The sequence below is a fragment of the Amblyomma mixtum genome, chromosome 3 (genome assembly GCF_055824585.1).
Source record: "Amblyomma mixtum isolate Tamu chromosome 3, ASM5582458v1, whole genome shotgun sequence".
Taxonomy (NCBI): domain Eukaryota; kingdom Metazoa; phylum Arthropoda; class Arachnida; order Ixodida; family Ixodidae; genus Amblyomma; species Amblyomma mixtum.
Window position 1 is genome coordinate 2383912 of NC_143014.1, and position 19865 is coordinate 2403776.

Sequence of the window (19865 nt, forward strand, 5' to 3'; positions counted from 1 at the left end):
AATTAATACACAGAGCGGGCCAGCTAGCTACAGAACATCAACGAGGCATTCCTAGGAAATAGAAGGCTAACGTAAGAAGGGTTTGCGATTTACCGGCTGGGGCAGCGGTGCGACTTCGGGGGTATCGGCGGCGAACGTATGTACGCGCCGAAAATGGCGGCCGGGTTTTCCTGTGTGCGCAGCACTGTTGGGGGCAAAGTCATCCCCGAGCATTTGCTGGGGGCGATGAGAGCACGCGCTTTTCAGTTCATTTATTTTACCTTCAGGGCTTTCGCATTACAGGGGGGTGGGGCAGTGAAAAAATAAAAAAAAATACATTGATCAAAAGGAGCGCTATATATATGAACACTATTGAAAAACGCTAAAGATAGAGGACGAAAACATTGAGAAGAAAAGTACAAAGGCAAATAAAATTATTACAAAAAGGAAAATTTAATTATAGTCTATATATATGGGTAAATAACATATCACAATTGGTCTGATTCTGAGAGTGTGAATAATTTGCTTTAAAAAGGGGCAGGGTCGCTAATACAAGTGGCTATGGGTGAAAGATTATTCCATTCGCGACATGTTTTGGGGTGGAAGGAATTAGAACAGGTCACTGTGCGGCAGTGTGGAACAGCTACTTTTTTATTGTGGTCTATGCGAGGCGAGATGAAAGATGGTGCTGTACACAGATGGCTTTCAGGCAAGGATTGTGGTAATGAATTTTATGGAAAAGGCAAATGCGTGAAAGCTTACGGCGAGTGGAGAGTAAGGGAAGTTTAAGATTAGATTTCATTTCTGTTACGCTGGCGGTGCGATGGTAGTTTCGAACGATGAAACGGACGCTCCGATTCTGCACGGCCTCTAGTTCTTTTTATTAAGTGCTGGTGTCAGGATCCCAAATCGAGCATGCATACTCTAGATGCGGACGAATGAGTGTAGTATATAGCAGCATTTTCAATGAAGGTGGACAGGATGAAAAATTTCTGCGAACGTACCCTAGCATGCGGTTAGCCTTTGAAGTGATGAACTTGATATGAGCATTCCAAGAAAGGTTATAACAAACATTAACGGTAAGATACTTGTAAGACGAGACTGGATTTAGCTGATTCTTGTTAATAAAATAGTCTGGGCTTGTTTGCTGGTTACGGTTAAGCGCATGCATTTGCATTTACATACGTTTAATTCCATTTTCCACGACTGACACCAGTCATAAGTTTTCTGTAGCTGAACAATATCATCAGTGTTATTACTCTGTAAATTACACAGTCGTCAGCAAACAAACACATGTTAGAAGAAATTTTAAAGGTAAGTCATTTATGTATATTAGAAATATTAACGGGCTTAGGACCGACCCTGGGGCGCACCTGAATGTACTGGCGCTGGTGATGAGTCGTGGTTACTGGCGAAGACGAGCTGAGAACGGTTACTAAGAGAGGCACGAATCCAATCGAGTACATTAGGGTCAATGTTAAGTTGGCTCAGCTTTAAAAGTAAAAGAGAATGGCTGACTTTATCAAACGCTTTTGAAAAACCTGAGAATAAGCAAGCAGTAGTGAGTCCAGATAGAAACATGCGTCTTTAGTGAAAATCATTGCGTTTCACCACGAGCAGAGGTATAAGCACGAGCACAGGTATAAGGTATTGCTTGGAAAAGCAATTGCACGAAAGCGAGAAAAGGGCTGGAAGTTCACCTGGGTCGCTAATGGAAAGATCCTTGCTAGGAAGGCCGAGAACTCGAACGTGATTCAGATCCGTTCCGAAGCTGACTTAGCTCTGATCTGTTAAACCAAAATCGACAGTAAATCATGGACAGTGTGCAGCTAGCAAACCAATTTATGAAAAAAAAATGCCTGTGCCTCTCTGCTTCATTGCAATGTTCGAAGCTTGAATAAGAACATAGATAATGTCTGCTGTCTAATAGCTGAGCACTCATTTACGTTTGACTACATAGCCGTTTCTGAAACTTGGCTACATGAAGGGGAATTCCACAATATCCGAGGGTTCAATTTTTTTCCTGTAGTAGAAAAACTTCTACGAGAGGCGGTGGAGTTGGCCTATACGTAAAAACATCGTTGCATTCCTCGCTTCTTCCTGGGTTGACAAATTCATATTCTGCTGGTTTTGATTTTTTGGTTGTTCAGTGTATGAACCTTACAATTGCTGTCGTATATCGTGCTCCAAATAGCTCTCTATCACTCTTCCTTGACCATTTTGAATCGCTGCTCACGAACTTATCTAATCTAATAGTCAAAGTATTAATCTGTGGTGATTTTAATATTGATTGTTTAAGTGATAACAGTGTGGTATATGCTAACTTATTACAGTCATATGGCTTCAGTAATGTAGTTATAGGCCCTACACGTGTGACTCCTATTTCTTCGACGTCACTGGATCATATACTCTGCAATTTTGACACATCATCTAGTTTGAGCTCCATATATAAAGCATCCCTTACAGATCATTATCCTGTTGCGATATTTTTTCCTCTCGAACAAGCTGCCCGGGTAAAACATCTGACCCCCACTGCACAATCGATGTTATTCAGTTAAGGGAATGTCTTCAAGCGGTAGATTTTAGCTTGATCAACTCAGCTGATGTTAACGACCTATACCAAGTATTTAACGACAGGCTAACCACGGCAGTTTTGCAATATTCTACACCTCAAATCAAAAGATACTATAGTACGCCTATCTGTCCCTGCATGACACAAACTATTATGAAACTTATTAAGGAAAAAGGTAACTGGCATACCAAATGTAAACAAAAGCGAGGTAATTCATATTATTTAGTAAAGTTTCGGAGAGCAAGAAACTTAGTTACTGCTGCCATAAGGTCCCGCAAGAAAGAGTATTACTCCCAATTAATTTTGAAAAATGCCCACAGTACGAAAGTCACGTAGCAGATCATTAACTCTGTTATTAAACCCGTAGCAAATCGTTTTATTATGCCTGACATCGAAATCTTGGGGATCTCCATTGAAAATCTAGTTACAACGTTCAATGTATATTTTTCCACTATTGGTGCAAGTATAAGAAATACTTGCCCCTGCACTGAGTACCTCCCTCCTCCGCAAAACATTGTAGTGACCCTTGCATACCATGACATTACAGTGGATGAGATTGTATATACAGCTAATCATTTTCCATCGAAATTATCTACTGGATGTGATGGCGTTGCCACTATTGCGCTGAAGGAATGCATTGATATCTTATGCGAGCCACTTGAAAAATCTTCAACTTTGCCTTCTATTCCTCCACGTATCCCGATCTGCTTAAGCTAGCTAGAATAGTACCGATTCACAAAAATAGTGACCGTAACCACGTTGAGAATTATCGCCAAATTTCCATTTTAAGCTGCATAAACACACTTTTTGAAAAACTCGTTGCAAAGAGAGTGAAAATATTTCTCGAGAAAGAAGCCTTGCTATGTCCACAACAACACGGCTTTAGACCAAACAGATCAACTGGTACGGCCGTCATATCGCTAACAAACACGATCAACACTTTCCTAAATGATAATAAAATAGTCTTAAGAATTTTTTGGACATTAAGAAAGCATTTGACACTGTTGATCACGAAATTTTACTGAAAAAGCTGGCGCATTACGGGTTTAGAGGTATTAGTTTAGAATTCTTCAGAAGTTATCTCAATAATCGGCGGCAAATGATCCAACTTAGTGGTGTAAAATCTGACTTTGAAACGGTTACGGTTGGTGTGCCTCAGGGTTCAGTCCTTGGTCCGATTTTTTTATTTATTTATTTATTTTATTTACAAAATACTGCAGCCCGAGGGCCAAGCAGAGTGGGCAATATAACAACAGCCAAAGATCACACCAAACTTCAAAACAAAAAAAAACACCAGACAAACACTACAAAACACCTGTATGATCAACATAAAGGCAGTCAGAGGTAAAAGGTTGCTGTATGAACAACATTGTCAAAAAGAAAAAAAAACAGGAAGAAATATTATAAAACACCAGACGTAGGATTCCAAACAGAACTCAGATGAGAGGGGACAAGCGTTCTTCAAAATCATGAACATTACGGGCGGAAAAGACGAGAGCTGGCAAGCTGTTCCACTGAGCGATAGTGCGAACAAAAAAAGAGTTTTTAAAGAGGTTTGTACGGGCAAAGTACGGCGTAAGGCTTTGGTCATGAACGTTCCTAGTATGCCGGGTTAAGCGTGGGCGCAGGTAGTCCTTGGAAGAGAAATGAAACTGTTGGTGATAAAGTGAAAAAAGAAATTTTAACCTAGCAAGTGCTCTTCTTTTTTCCAAGGATGGAATATCATTTACAGACATGATGGCGGACGGAGACGCATTCCTGTGATAACTGTTGAAAATGAACCGGATTGCTTTTCTTTGTATCATCTCTAGTGAATGTATATCTTTTTTGAGAAATGGATCCCATGACACACTAGCATATTCAAGTTTAGGTCGAATGTACGTGTTGTATGCCAATAGCTTCACGGACTGTGGGGAAGACTTTAATTTGTGGCGGAGAAAGCCAAGTTTCCTTGCAGCAGCAGCGCAAATTTTGTCGACGTGACTAGTCCAACTAAGGTGCTTATTTAATGTTACGCCAAGGTACTTGTAGTTGTCAACTTGCAGTAGGTTTTCGTGGTTCAGTGTGTATGTAAACTGGAAGGGATTCTTCTTTTTCGTGACGCGTAGGAGAACAGTTTTATCAGTATTTACTTCCATTAACCATTCCGCGCACCAATCTGCAACTGCATTAAGGTTTATCTGTAAGCGTGCTTGATCCTGGTTACTATTAATAGACTTAAAGAGAATGCAGTCATCTGCGAATAACCTAATACTTATAGCTGCAGTGTCAATGGCCGAAACGATGTCATTGATGTAGATGAGAAAGAGAACCGGGCCAAGGACGCTACCCTGGGGCACTCCAGAGGACACCGGTAGAATGTGAGAGGAGCAGCCCTTTACCTGAACAAACTGCTGTCGGTTGGAAAGATAAGAATGAATCCAATTAACAAGGTTATCGGGAAGGCCAATGTTTCGAAGCTTAAATATCAGTTTACTATGACAAACGCGGCCGAACGCTTTACTAAAGTCCATGAAAATTGCGTCAATCTGTTCGCCCTTATCTAGTGATGAAGCAAATTCATGAAGAGTGGTCACGAGCTGCGTGGTAGTTGATAAGCCTCTTCTGAAACCGTGTTGAAAGCGTGAAATAATTTTGTTTTCCTCAAGGTACGAGACGATGTAGTTTGATATGATATGTTCAATAAGTTTACATGTACTGGAGGTAAGTGAGATAGGTCTGTAGTTACCAATATTTAAACGGTCACCTTTTTTAAAGACCGGAACCACTCGAGCCACACGCCAGTCATTTGGAAGAATGCCTTCGGTGAATGACAAACGGAAAAGGTGGGTTAAAATGTGAGCGAGTGGTTCAGCGTAGCGGTGCAAGAAGACATTGGGTATGTTGTCCGGGCCGACTGAGGATTTAGTTTTGTGTTTGAGTATCATGTTGAGTATCATGTTTACCTTGTATATTAATGACCTGCCGCATTTCACACAACACTTCTCTGTTTTTATGTATGCTGACGACACTGCTCTTCTATGTGCTCATGAATCTACAACGGATCTTATTAGCACCGCAAACCGAGAATTGGAAACTTTGTGTAGCTGGTTTATTTCAAATAAACTTGTTGTAAATGTTAATAAGACAAAATGCATAATATTTAGGGGCTCCAGAAAAACAATACATGAAAACCTGCCTTCCGTGCAATGGCTGGGAACACCTATTGCACTTGTGAATAACATCACTTATCTTGGAATAATTCTAGATGAGAACCTACACTGGAAGCCATACATTCAGGCGCTTTGTAAAAAGTTAGCTGCAGCATGCTTTGCACTCTACAAATGCCGAGATTATTTTGGTAATGACATACTCAGAATTATTTATTTCTCAATTTTCCAAAGCCAGTTATATTGCATTGAATCATGGGGCCACACCTACCGATCTTATTTGCAACCACTTAGGGTTTTGCAAAAAAGGGCAATTCGATTCATTTCACATTCAGGATACAACGCCCACACTGCTCCTCTTTTTAAACAGATGGATATACTGCCACTACAATCATTACTTGAATACAGGACTGTCTTGACAATACACACATGCCTTACAGACAATTACCCGTTACACTCATCGCTATTCTGTATCCCACCACTACGCACTCGCAACGCCACTCATAGAAATTTCCTTCTTCCGAAAACAAAAAACGTCTATGGAGAAAGAAGGATGGCCCATGTTGGTATTAAGCTGTGGAACAAGCTTCCAAGTGACCTCAAACATTGTAAAACTTTTCCTGTGTCACTGAAGAAATACTATAAACAATGAGTGAAGCCAGCGTTTTTTCTTTTCATGTATTTTTGTGTGTTTGTATCTGTTTGTAAAAGAGGCTTGGTGCTCTGAATATTGTTGATCTATGTACCCATTTATGTCTTTCTAATTTCATGAGCTTTTATATGTTTGTAATTCATTTTTGTTATGCCTGCAATTTTCCTTGAAACTGAATTGCATGGATACCAACTAGCTTTCAGCTAGGGATCCAGATGTTCTCACAAGCATGCCTTGTATGAATGTTGAGAAATAAAAATTGAATCAATCAATCAATCAATACATGCTGCTGCTTGACAAAACGCCAGAGTATGCGATTGTACAGAAGAAGATTACAGCATCAAATTTCTCGTTCCATCTTCGTTATTTGATTGAAAAACACATAGTACCGTATTCTACTGTGTCTTTCAGTTGAGCGCGATGAGCTGCTGCTGCTGTATCCCTTGTTTCAGCTGCAGCCGATCGTTCCAAATTTGCAGCTCTGCGGTCGTTGGATGTCAGGCTGGTTGGATGTCGCTGGTTGGATGTCAGGCGTTCGAGCAACTACCTTTTTCAAGGTGGCTCCTCTGATGACGTACCCAAATTCTCTTGCAATAGCTAAAATTTCTGTGAGAAGCTGCTCCTTTTCCGCATACTGTTCCCCGGTTCCCTCCCTGCAACAACAGATAGCAATCAGCTTCCTATGTTTTCTGTTCGTCACATACTGTATATAGACTTGCTGTTTCATTACTACGTTAATTGACCCTTTGGGAGTGAATTACGTAATATACGGCGCCGCGAACAAGTGTCAAATGGGCGATGCCGTGATTTACGGCATCATCTGTATGTCTCAAAAACGGCCCAAATTTTCAACTGTCTTTCCTAGCATGTACTAGTACCCTGCGGGGGATGCAAGGCATATTTTTCTCACGCCGTTGGCCTGGTGTTTCACTTGCACGATTTGTTTATGCCGCTGCGTGCACTACCGCTCATGCACCCGGGCGCGCGGCAACTATAGATTCGGATTCGTCTCACGGGTGGTTTCCGTTTGTTGCGTTGGCAAAAACTGATACATGACTTGGTTTGTAACCCTCCAAATGGGACACGCTTGACGCTCGCTCGTTCATTGCCCACAGAGGCATGATTACAGCTGCTCAGAATCAGGCGCTAGCACATAAAAGTTCTCTCACCGCGGGTATACAGCTACACGCGGCAGGAGAAACGGATTCGCGTTCCTCTGGCAAGATTACGGATGCAGCACATCGAAGGCAAATAAACATTACATAAGCGTAAGCAAAGGACACAGCTAACCTGCGCCTACTGCAAGCGGAAGAAGTTGTGCGGTAAATATGTACTTACTTTTTTATATTTGCCGTATCCTTCTGCAGGAACTGTGCCATCAGCAACTCGCAGCTGTTGCGTATTGATCGCAGCGAAAAGTTTTTCTTCATATCCTCCGCAAGATTTCTCGCAACTTGTGGCCACAGCTTCGCGTCCTGAAAAGGGTTCGTTGCGAGCACTTCCCGCGATATACAGGTGTCATCGTCTGCTGAGTAGTCGGAGCGCGCGTATGTAGCGCGCGTATGTAGCTCTCGGAGCAGTCATCATTACCGCCCGAGAGATCACGGCTTTGGATGGCTGCGAATCGTACGGCTCTCCTGGCTATCTCGCGATTTCTCGTTACTCGCGAGGGTGACCCAAGACGGCTTGGGGGCCCACGCTAGTTTTCGATTTTTGGGTCTTGGGTTAACGCAAGAGCCCAAGACTGGCTTGGGTTCTGCGCATGCGCACTTGTGGCCGGCAATTCTCTTGGGGCCCGAAGCCTCTTGGGCCCCCAATTCTAAAACTCTCTAATATATCTGAAGCTTAAGCCTTACAGGTAAAACATGCCGGTAGTTACATAGTAACCCAACTACTTTCACCAATTTTGCAAGAATATATTTCACGTGCGAGGTCCATAGCAAGTGTTCGTTAAATCTCGCACCTAGCACTTTAGTCTCTAGCACAAGTGCAGTCTTGTCTGTACATATATGTGGAGGTGAAATCTACAAACTATTCGTGTTTGGGCCGCAGCAAAAAGGATTGCTTCAGTCTTTTTGAAATAAACAAAGCAAGTTCACTTCGCTCCATTGGTGTATCTTCTCAAGAGCGGCGTTGGCTTCATGGTGTAGGTTATCAACGCTCTCAGACCTGACGAAAAAGCTCGTTCGTCTGCATCGATAATGAAACAAGCACGGTTTCTGATGTTTACGATATCATTTATATAAAAATTGAATAACAAATGTCCTTAGACAAAAGCTTGTGGCACACCGGCTCTCGGGAATTAAGATGTAGGGCAGTTCTCATTTATTACGAGAGATTATTGCCCGTTTGTGAGGTATGATTACAGTAGATTTATTGATACACCCCGAAACCATAATGTTCTAATTTCCACGAAAGTGTTTCGTGATTTAAGGAGTCAGTGGCTTTCGAGAAGCGTACAGAAATACCAATAATTCGATCCCTTGATTCTAGAGATTTAAGTATAATTTCTGTTTGTGTTAGTAACGCAAGTTCGGTCGATATTCCTTCGCGAAAACTAAACTTGCATGGAGATCTTAAACTAAGTTTTTCGCGAAAAAAATTCATTCTAGTGCAAATAATTTCTTCGAATCCTTTGGAAAGAGCAGGGAGGACTGAAATGGGCCTATAATTTGAAAAGCAGTTATTATGACCCAATTCGTATACCACTACGACCTTTTCCTGTGTCATATCTTCCAGAAATATTCCGTATGTCAAGGAGAGGCTAAAAATGTGGGAAAGAAACGACACAATGTGTTCTAAAACTAATTTTATTGGATTGATTTTGACACCGTCAATGTCTCCAGCTTTACTTTTGTTTAGTCCGGGAAAAGCTGAGTCAATCTGTCTGTCGTTGCAGCGTTGTCCCTGTAAAAGGCGCATAAGTAAGGTATAAGGGGCATATTATGTTTGCTCTTTGCAAGGTTAACGAAATAGTTATTGAAAGCATCGGCTAGAGGCTTTCCTGTTAGAGTACTGCTGTCGTACAGTATTTCTGAATCAAATTTGCTGGATTTAGTTCAATTTAAGAGCATGTTTAACGTGCGCCACAATTAATCAGCATGAGTATGCAGTGTCAGTTCTTGAGAACAGTTTGGTGAAATACATACGGTTAGCATTTCGGAGCAAGCTCGCGACAGCATTAGCAAATCTTTTAAACTCAAAAATGTCCTCTCTTTTTCAAGATTTCATAAATCTAGCGCATTATCATGATGGCAAGAAACGCGAACAGCGCTTCGCCTACGTTCTCCGTTGTTGTATTTTTTTTAATGGCGCTTTTACCTGGGTGGTAAGAAAACGACCATAGAGTCATCCTGGAATACGTCACGGACAACTGTAGCATATTTTTACTAACACCGAAGTAAAAGTGTGTTTAAAAGAAATGCGAACAGCGGAACGCCTAGGCTCCGCTCTGTTCGCGTTTCTTTCCATCGTGATAGTACTATCGTGCGCAAAAGTGGAGAGACCACGGCTTCGACGGCAGGAGCGGCTACGGGGCCGCACCGCGGCGCTGCTATCTCGCGCTGCGGAAAGGGCTTTAGCGCTGCGCGCTCATGGAGTTTTTCTTCATGTGCGCGCTCGCTGCGAGATTGCCTCGCGTGACGCAAAACTTTTCCCTCGCTCTCGGCCTGCTGCTTATCACGACTGACAAACTTCTAGTGCGTCGTTCGGCTCTTCTGCTGCTGACGATCGCGTCGAAGGGGAGCGCATGGGGAGCGCGCATCGCAAGGAATTCAGGAATAGCGCAGTGGCGCTTTAGTGAAGCAAGCGGGAGGTGACGTTGCGTCCACTCACTTCAATCCGCAGCGGCAAAGGCCATTCTAATTGTAGTTGCAGCGGCGTTTCGTATTTTCTCCCCACAGAAAGAAGAGTTGTGTGTTTTTATGTTGACTTGCGAACACGACTGCACGATATTTTCCCCCTTCTAATCGAGGTGCTAGCGTAGTCAAATTGGCGATGTGGAACAAGCTTTTTCTCCATGAACCGGAAAGCGCATTTCAAAAGATGATTTCTATTATGGTCTTCAGTCATCAATGGCTACCGTTAGGCAGTGTTGCATTTTGCGCTGAGTCATTCGGTGGGTGAGTCCCTCCAGATCGGAAGTAGGGAAAAGTGGAGAGATCCCACGCGCTGTGACCAGGTCTTTTGTCAGCGCCATAGGACGGCGTGTGCCTGAATGTGCAATGCGTCTGTCCTAAACTTGCTGGCCCGTTCACCAAAGCGTCTCAATAAAGCACGGAGTTTTGGATACGAAAGATGCAGAATGCTGACGAGGCTTGAAACGCTCGACTCGGCCCACGCCGATGACCATTATTTTCGACATGCGGTTATTAACGCTATTGCTCTAAAATAAACCACTCTTCTTTCTGTGGGGAGAAAATACGAAACGCCGCTGCAACTACAATGCGTACAGCTGTTCATTAAAGCTAATGGCCGCTGTCTTCGGGAAAAGCGCTTGAAAATGACAGCTAGTGGCATCGTGAAAGGGTGCGCGTGGCGCTTTTTGTTGCCGGTGTCACGTAGAGCACCAACGGCGGTCAGGTCTGAGGGGGGGGGGGGCACTTGAACAACAGCAGGCGGGTCCCCATTCAGCAGCTGCCTCCACCTACGAGGTGTTGTCGTAGAACGCGCTGCGCCTTTTCTGCCGTGCATTCGATGAAATCAGGAACAGGGTCGAATTTACCCCCGCACTGTGGCGCGTGCCCGTATTCTACATGCGATAAGCCATGCCTGCCTTTGCTGGCTGATACCAAAGTTTTGAGGAGGAGTCGTGACCGGATGGCGCGTGAGTTGGCTGAGGCGTTTTGTATCAAACAGAAGGGTAAAGATTGTGTAAGTGACCCTTCGATCAAACTTTATCAGAATGAAGACAGATTTTTGGTTTGCGCATGTGTGTGATGTAAAAGTTTGAAGCAAGAAAAGGAGTGTCGTTTGTCAAATGAAGTTAGCCGCGACTCTGCGCTTGTTGTGTTACCTTTCTGTGCGCAGTACCACCTTTTATTTACCGTGAATTCACTCTCGACGACGTCATAGATTCTGCCTTAAGAGCATGCATGTTGCCATGTACAAGGAGCACGTGGTTTAACCCTTTAAGGCGCTTTATACACAGTTGTGTACACTCTCAACTGGCAGCTTTTTTCTGAGGGTGTGTTACACCTGGCAACGATTTCTTTGCTTCAGGTGAATTTAGCATCACTGATGTCGCAATTCAGTTGCTTTTTATGTCATGTAGCAAAAGTAGTGAATAATATTTCACAAAACAGTGCACTGGGTAGCATATGGTACGTCATCCTCGCGCAGACAGGTTTTTCCATCAGCAATAAAATTGTGTTTACTTTCTCAATTTCGACATCAACGTGCATCGTCGAAGCAGAGCATTATTCTACGGTCCCTCAGTTTTCTCCCTGAAAAATCGTGGTATTTCGATGCTTCTATTTCCTAGCGCTGTGGCACTTTGCAAGAACTTTTGCACATCTCTGTAAACAATTAAACCCTGCAGTTTTGTGCTGCGAAACGCAAATTGTCTTTCTCGTGGTCTGAGTATACAGTTAAGGCAGATTTGGATGCAAACTTTCAACTTCTGAACACTGCTGACTGATATCAGTGGATGGACCCCTTCTCGCGCTTTTAATTACGGTGCCAACTCCATTGCGACGAAGTATCGCAGCAGCCCGTGGAAGCCAGTGACCTCGCGCAGATCGCCGACCGCAACGGCACGGCGGCGGCGCCGGCCGGGGGGGGCAGCGTCGCGGCGCGTGCGCTCTTCGGCCTGCTGTACGCGCTCGTCTTCGTGCTGGGTGTGTCGGGCAACGGGCTCGTCTGCGCCGTGGTGCTGCGCCGCCGGGCCATGCGCACTGTGACCAACCTGCTCGTGGCCAACCTGGCGCTCTCGGACATCCTGCTGTGCGCGCTGGCCGTGCCCTTCACGCCGCTCTACCTGTTCCTGCGGAGGTGGCCCTTCGGCGCCGCCCTCTGCCGCCTGGTGCCCTTCGCGCAGGGCGTGAGCGTGTACGTCTCCTCGCTCACGCTGACGGCGATCGCCGTGCACCGGCTGCGCGCCGTGGTGCACCCGCTGCGGAGGCGACTGCTGCGGCCGCGCTCTTGCGCATTCCTGTGCGCTGCGCTGTGGGCGGCCAGCGCGCTCCTCACGCTCCCGTACGCCGCTTTCGTGCGCCTAGTTAGCGCCGCCGACGGGCGCGCCTTCTGCGAGGAGCTGTGGCCCTCGGAGCGCGGACGCCAGCTGTTCGGCGCCCTCACTGCAGCCGTCCAGTTCCTGCTGCCCCTGGCCGTGGTGGGCGGCTGCTACGCGCGCGTCGCGCGCCGCCTGCGCCGCCGCAGCCGCCGCGCGCGACGCACCCAGCTAATGCTGCTCGCCATGGTGCTGGCGTTCGCACTCGCCTGGCTGCCGCTGAACGTGTGCAACCTGCTTGCCGACTTCCACGCCCCCTCGGTCGCCTGGCCGCTGGGCGACGCGCTCTTCTGCGCCGCCCACGCGGCCGCCATGAGCTCCACCTGCTACAACCCGCTGCTCTACGCGTGGTTCAACGACAACTTCCGGCGACAGTTCGTGCGGCTGCTGCCGCCGTCGGCCGCCGAGCAGACCGTGCTCGAGACACTGCGCAGCGACAGGCCGCACGACCGGTGAGCGCCGCTCTGGCGTTGTTGCGTTGCACGCCGAGTGCGGACTACCGCACATTTCCCTCAACTTATTCTTTATGACAACCCTGGCACACGTAATGCGCACCAGTCGGGGACTAGTTACGCAGGAATCGCCACGAGAAGCAGTACGCTGGCTGCCGTTATCACCGGCAAACGAAGAACGCCGAGTAGCAGCGGAACCAACTTCTAACTAAAACCGTTGATTACGCAGGGATATCCCGGGATCAAACGTGAGCCTCAGAGATCACTCCTATTGGGTCACTGGCTCTCAAGGCGCTAAGCGAGACTTAATCGGCACTTGACCGGGAGCAGTGGCATCGACGAGACTGTTTGCCATCACCTACGGAAATCTCTCGATTATGCAGGTTCATTTATTGTTTAAATATTTATCTGAATTTACAGGTGTCACTGCTGCTCAGTGATTTCCGTGCCGGAGTACTTTAATCGCATTTGACTGAGACAATGACCCGTGTGTACCACGAAGCGCACTAACCATACCTGCTCCTGCTGAGCAGTAAAGCAACCCTCCCATGAAAACTGACGTTCCAGAAATATCCTGGAAGCATCCTAGAGCCAGAACAAAACGTTGGAAGCAATCGGGGTCCTACCAGAGAATGACGGCAAAAAGAAGCCAACATTTTATTACATTCGGAGAGGTGCATAACCTATTAGCCACTCTATAAAAAGATAAATCGGAAGCAGATGCCCTTCGTAGTGTCAAAACGCTAGGCTCAGTATAAAGCATTAAATACAGAGCCGAGTGAAATAATTTCCGCTCTGAAGAAGAGCATGGGAAACTTTGAGTTCAAACACTCAAGCGGAATCGTGCTACAGAGATGGAGTACTGTCGCATGATAGCAAATATGCCATTTTTACCTGACACAGAGCTCTGGTAAGCCAGAAGATAGCGTCACTGCCACTACGCTACAATTCGTTCATCCCTTTCTTATACAGCGCTTTTTCTGCGGCAGTGGAGAAGTATTGTCCGAGGACCGACCGCGTCTTATTCGCAGTGCGCTTATACAATATCCTTTTTTTTAACGCGTCGAGCGACAGGTTGTTGCGCAGGTGCGCAAGGACGTCCAAAGCGGATGACTCTCGGGGAACTAACAAACGCGCACTGCCGACAACGGAAATCGCCCCAGTGAATTACACGACGGTATTTTGTTTATTGAAAATATAGTCTGGAGAAGAGTGCTTATTGTGGCGACTCACGATAACATACTACGGCTACTGGTGCACCGACTGAGAAACATATATGCAGTCCAGTATTAATGCTGGTTTACAGGCAGCGCGAATTCGTATCAAGGAAGAATGGTCATTGTCTATTCACAGATTTTCACAGCGACTGAGATCAACATGACTAGAAAAACCAACAAATAAGCGGCACTCAAATCGACCGGGATATCAAAGAATGAGCGCAAACAAAGTATGCCAGCTAGAAAGCAAGCAGCATCGCAGTTTAGTCAACACAGAGAGCGCGCCGTTTGAAGAGCAATGCTAGTGCAATTTCAGTCACATGTGGCTTTGAATGAAGGACACCTCACGTTGGCACACACTGCACCGAAGGCCACACGCTCGTCGTCGGCGATGTGCACCTTACGCCCAACGATACGCACGCGATGAGCGGAGAGCATTCCCACTTCGATGGCAGCGGCCTCTGAATGGTCGGAGAGGCAAATACGGTACAGAAACCACATAACAGTGCTCATTTTTCTTGGTTGGTTTCTATGTGGATGGGCATCGCGATTTTCTTTTTGGATTTTCTCAGCTACCCAGCCATCTTTGCATGCAGAAAAAGGCGTCGGTAGCGTTCCTGAGGAATAAGACACCCGTCTTTCGTATCATGATATTTTCCTGTAGTGTAGTGTTCAAGTCCAACTATTAACTCTCTTCACCCACTGGCACCATTTCAGTGTCGCCAAAGACAAGGTTTCGAACAAGTTTCCGGGTGTCGCGTAGAGGATCCCTGGCGCCGATTATAATCGTGCACATCGGTGAAGCAGACGATTTTGGAAAGCGATTGCAACAGCACAACACTGACGTCGACAGGAAGCCAGTGGCAACAAACACGCTGGCAGAACATGCAATCGGCTCGGGTCGCGACGTCAGCTGAGATCGCGCGAAGGTGAATAGAAGGGAAATGATCTGCATATTCACACGGAGGCAATCTACCCCCCATTTACACCAGACTGCAGAACAAACAGGTTCACGCACGTATACACTGGCGACGAGAAGGCGAGCTTCTGGCCTTCTGTATGCTGACGTCTAGTCTACACGTAAGTTTCCAGGGGCCCTCAAAAGCCTTCGAGCAGCAGTCGTGCTCTTGCGAGTGAAAATACTGCGTGTTCGTTCATTAACTACGCGGTAGGTGTGATCGCAGCCTACACTACTGTGGTAGTTGTACGTTCCGGAATGCACGCATAATCAGCTTTCGAACGTTTTGGTTGGTTGGTTGGTTGGTTGGTTTGTGGGGTTTAACGTCCCAAAGCGACTAAGGCTATGAGAGACGCCGTAGTGGAGGGCACCGGAAATTTCGACCACCTGGGGTTCTTTAACGTGCACTGACATCGTACAGTACACGGGCCTCAAATTTCTCCTCCAAAGAAATTCAACCGCCGCGGCCGGGATCGAACCCGCGTCTTTCGGGCCAGCAGCCGAGCACCATAGCCACTGAGCCACCGCGGCGGCATCTTTCGAACGTTTTCTCGCGGCAGCGCCTATATAGGGTTACCTGTACGGGCATCTGATCTATTCGTGTACTAATGACCTGTAGCTCCTCTTGAGTCTCATGTATGTCTGGACCAGATTTGTCAGTGTGCGCTTTGTGCTGTAGGACGAAGTGTACCAGATTTAGACGTATTTCCAGGGTCTAGTGGAAAGCTAAGCTGGTTGGTGCATTCCTAACTTTCCATCTATTCCGTATTTGTTGTTTGCGCTCACTACAGATTCCTGCGAAATACAAAAACATACCACGTGAAGTGCCCGCTTGCGCGCCGCATTCTGCCAACAAAAGAATAGTCCATATAGCCAGCTGTGCTACCGCTTAAAAGGCGACAGGGCAGCAACGCAGGCACTGGCTGTGCGATATACGCCAGCGCAAGCCATGAGGGCAGCGTCTGCTTATCGCTATCATGAAACGCCGCGAGGGGAGCATACCACTGGCGAAAATCGCACAACCAGCACCTGCGTCGCTGCCCTGTCATTTTGTTCGTTTGTACGCGGAACGTTTGAGAGCACTGCAATCGGGCATGTCACGTGATATTTATTGTATTTCATGGGTGCCTTCAATGACGAGAAACATCTAATACCCAATAGAACGTTAGAGACTGTTCAATCGGGTGTTTTGCGGACTGTTTTACAACTTTCTCATTCGACTTTTCCCTTCATTGCTTGCGAAGTTGGCTAATTAATCGCGTCTAATGAGGCAGTTAAGCAGAATAACACAACAGTGTGACTTGCTCCATACAATATCCAGTGACATGTATTTGGTCGCGATGAGTTCCTCGGCATATTTTTGAACCCTGGTTGAAGTTACCTGGGACGCCCTGCATGTATTGTCGCCGACCAACGGTTGCTATACGCATTACGAGTTTGCTAGACGAGCAAGACGGTGCTGGCACGCGCATGGGAGGAGGTAGCTTGACAGAGGAAGACAACAAACCATCTAGCCGCATCTAGGTGGGTGGGTGGGTGTGGCGCGCGCCCCGCAATCGCACTGGAAGCAACTTTATTCTTGTCGACACGGCGCTAATGCTCTGTTCATTCGTCTGGGGAATTCTTCGGCTATTGATTGCAATCACTGCAGGGGATTCGATAAGCAACGCCAGGAAAGCGGTCATTGCCTTCCACCAGCATATCGAAGTTGTCCAATGCGCAGGATACTCCGAGAAAATACGAGATATAGCTTCGCTTACACAACGTACATACGGAATGCCAGCAGTGGCGGTGAAAACATTGCATTGGCAAAGCACGTTGGCAAGATCTCTTTTGGGATCCTTTCCCCAAAGTGGTCTGGATAGCCGTTTGAAGAAAGCTCTCGCCATACCATTTCAAGTTCAGCTTGCAAATCCCTTTCTCTCTGCAGATTCGGGTCCCACACGCGTCACCAACGGCGACACAACAGATCTTATGTGGGCAACCTGGTGATTTGAATTAAAGTCTTAAGTACTTTCCTGTGTGCGTCCGTTTTCGGTACACATTGAAGGAAAGTCCACAGCCCTTGCATTGTACCAAGACGTCGAGGAACGGGAGACTGCCGTGTTGTTTTAGCGACCTTTGACATCGTTAAAACAACAAATTTTCTAAAAAGCTGTGTAGCTTTCCTTTCTAGTCGTATGGGAACGCTTGGGTGGATGCCTTGAGTACTTACTCCCTTATTACAAATCTACGCTCGCCCTGCCGTAAGCTTGCCGTCCCCGTTAGCTCAGTTGGAAGAGCGGCTGCTCCGGTGATGTAATGGTCCCGGGTTCGAAGTCCACACCAGGAAGAATTTTCTTATTTTTCTTTAATACGAAGTTTCTGAGAAGGCAGTATTGCTTTCCTTGTAGCCGTACCGCTGCGCCTGGGTGGGCGCCCATGAGTAATGACTCCCTTATTACAAATCTACACCCTGTAGGGGCACTCCCCCTAAACATTTGACCACACTGTTCCCATTTCGAATTAATGATCAATTCGCTCTCGCCCTACAGTAAGCTTGCCGTCCCGGTTAGCTCAGTTGGTAGAGCGCCTGCTCCCGTGAAGCGGTGGTCCCGAGTTCGAACTCCGGACCAGGATAAATTTTTCTTGAACTACGAAATTTCTGAGAAAAGTGTATAGCTTTCCATTATAGCTCTATGGCGGCGTTTGGGTGGACGCCAATGCCTAATTACTCCCTTATATCTAGCGCAGCTGTATAAAAAGCGTACGCGAGTGTCAAAATTTATTTATTTTTAATTTAGTATCTGACTTTAAAAGTAAAACAAGACGTTCTGAACGTTCATGAAACGCTCTAGTGAAACTAGCGTAGGTGTGACAAATCTAAAGCATAAAGGCTCATTAGTGAGCAGTAAGCTTGACAAGGCGACACTATTTGTATTTCATCCCGCGCTACCTCCGCTCTATCAAATTTCCAGTGACCATGATTTGACCATGCCGCAAGTCGAGTCGTCTCTGAATGTTATTGATAGATTGGTTAATAATACAGACGTGTCAAGAGCTACCTACTAGTCCTTATTGTATCTCGCCTTGGGTATTAAAACAGCATTCTGTTAGTGCGTCAAAGTGTCTAGAGACCTACTCTAAGTTGTTTTCAGATGGCAAACTTCTGGATGACTGGAAGGCTACCAGTGCACTGCGCACTTTCAAATGCGGTTCCAAATCAGATGTCTGAAACTGCCGACGCATTTCTCTTACTTCAGTTTGTTGCGAAATTTTTGAACACATCGTTTATTCAGCAATAATGAAACCCCTCAGTTGCCGTTCAACAATAATCAGTGCGGGTACCAAAAATGTTTTTTCTTGCACAACACAGCTTTTGGAATTCTATCCTCACATATCCTCCGAAATTGGCAGTAAAGGCCAAATTAACTGTACATTCTTGGATTTTAAAAAATGTTTGACACTTTATGTCACTCAACCCTGTTGAAAAAACTTCGTAGCCTAAACATCAACGCTCCCGTGTGCAAATGGATTGTAGACTAAATAAAGTGCAGCAAGTACTGGTCATTAGAAAGTGGTGTAGTCCTGTTGCAGTGAGGTCGGGTGCTCTGTCCTGCGGCCACTGTTGTTTCTTATTTTTATAAATCATATTAATTACGTAATCAAGTCCCGAGTGCGAATGTCCGGAGATTATTGTGCTTTGTACACCAGAATGTCCTGTGGAACCGATGCCACACAGCTCAAATCTCAGGCGTATTCAGAGCTGGTGTTGCAGCAATGGAATTTCTCTGAATATTAAAAAATGTTCCCACGTATCTTTCACTAGAAAAAGCAAGAAGAATGTGCAATGTCAGTATGATCAAATCAGAAACCGTGTATAGGTATCTAGGTGTTATTTTTCTGAAGACGGTACATGGTCGCCACATGTCAATGTTGTAGCTACAACGGTAACTAGATCCCCAAGTTTTCTTCAGCGTAATTTAAAGCGTGCGCATAAAGAGGTTATACAGGTGGTGTACAAAACGTACGTCAGGCCCATTTTCGATTGTGCTTGTCCTGTGTGGTATACCATTCAAGTGCACATGCTTGAACGTATCCACTCCGCTACGGTGCCATTTGTCCTTGGACTCTTTATGCGCGCTTTCTTAACACAAGCAGTATGAAAAAGGAACTTGGATGGGTACCATTGAATGAACGCCGCAGGGCTCGGAAGCTATTTTACTGAATCTATCATGATCAGACACGAGTTTCGTGCTCATCGTATTAACACCCACCGCGTTATGCATCTTCACGAATCGATCATAGTTACGTAGTGCGACAGCGCAGCATTCTTTTTTTGTTTTGTACAAACCATCAAGGAATGGAATTCAGTGCCAAGTGATGCGGTTAGTTGTTTTTTAAAGCCTTGTATCCCTCGCAATAAAGCCATATATGCGCTGACGGCTTTCACTGAATAAAGAATGCATTCGCTGGTAGGCCTTGTGTGCGGTTGGGCTGGCAGAATTAGCCGGGCCGGAGCGTCGCGACTGTCCGCGAATCCGCGACTGTCGCTGGGGGATCGCGCGCGAGTCCTGCGAAAAGTTGCCCCGCATCAAACGGTTCTCTGTCATTTTGAGGCCTGCGCGACGTACAGTCTTTGTCAAAAGTAACCAGGCTGCATGGTTTACTTCTAGCT

The 19865-nt window shown here is 46.0% G+C and overlaps 2 protein-coding genes across 2 annotated transcripts in view; both read left to right on the plus strand.

The window, feature by feature from the left end:
* The window catches only part of LOC149349101 (prolactin-releasing peptide receptor-like), a 178131-nt gene that overhangs the window by 54102 nt on the left and 104164 nt on the right, over positions 1-19865 (plus strand). The gene's annotated exons all lie outside the window — the stretch shown is intronic.
* The window catches only part of LOC149349102 (prolactin-releasing peptide receptor-like), a 77865-nt gene that overhangs the window by 15715 nt on the left and 42285 nt on the right, over positions 1-19865 (plus strand). Inside the window, exons 2-3 of the mRNA XM_089575404.1 lie at positions 7720-7751; positions 12052-13033. Of these exons, the coding sequence (XP_089431530.1) occupies positions 7720-7751; positions 12052-13033 (1014 nt within the window). The remainder of the gene's footprint in view (positions 1-7719; positions 7752-12051; positions 13034-19865) is intronic.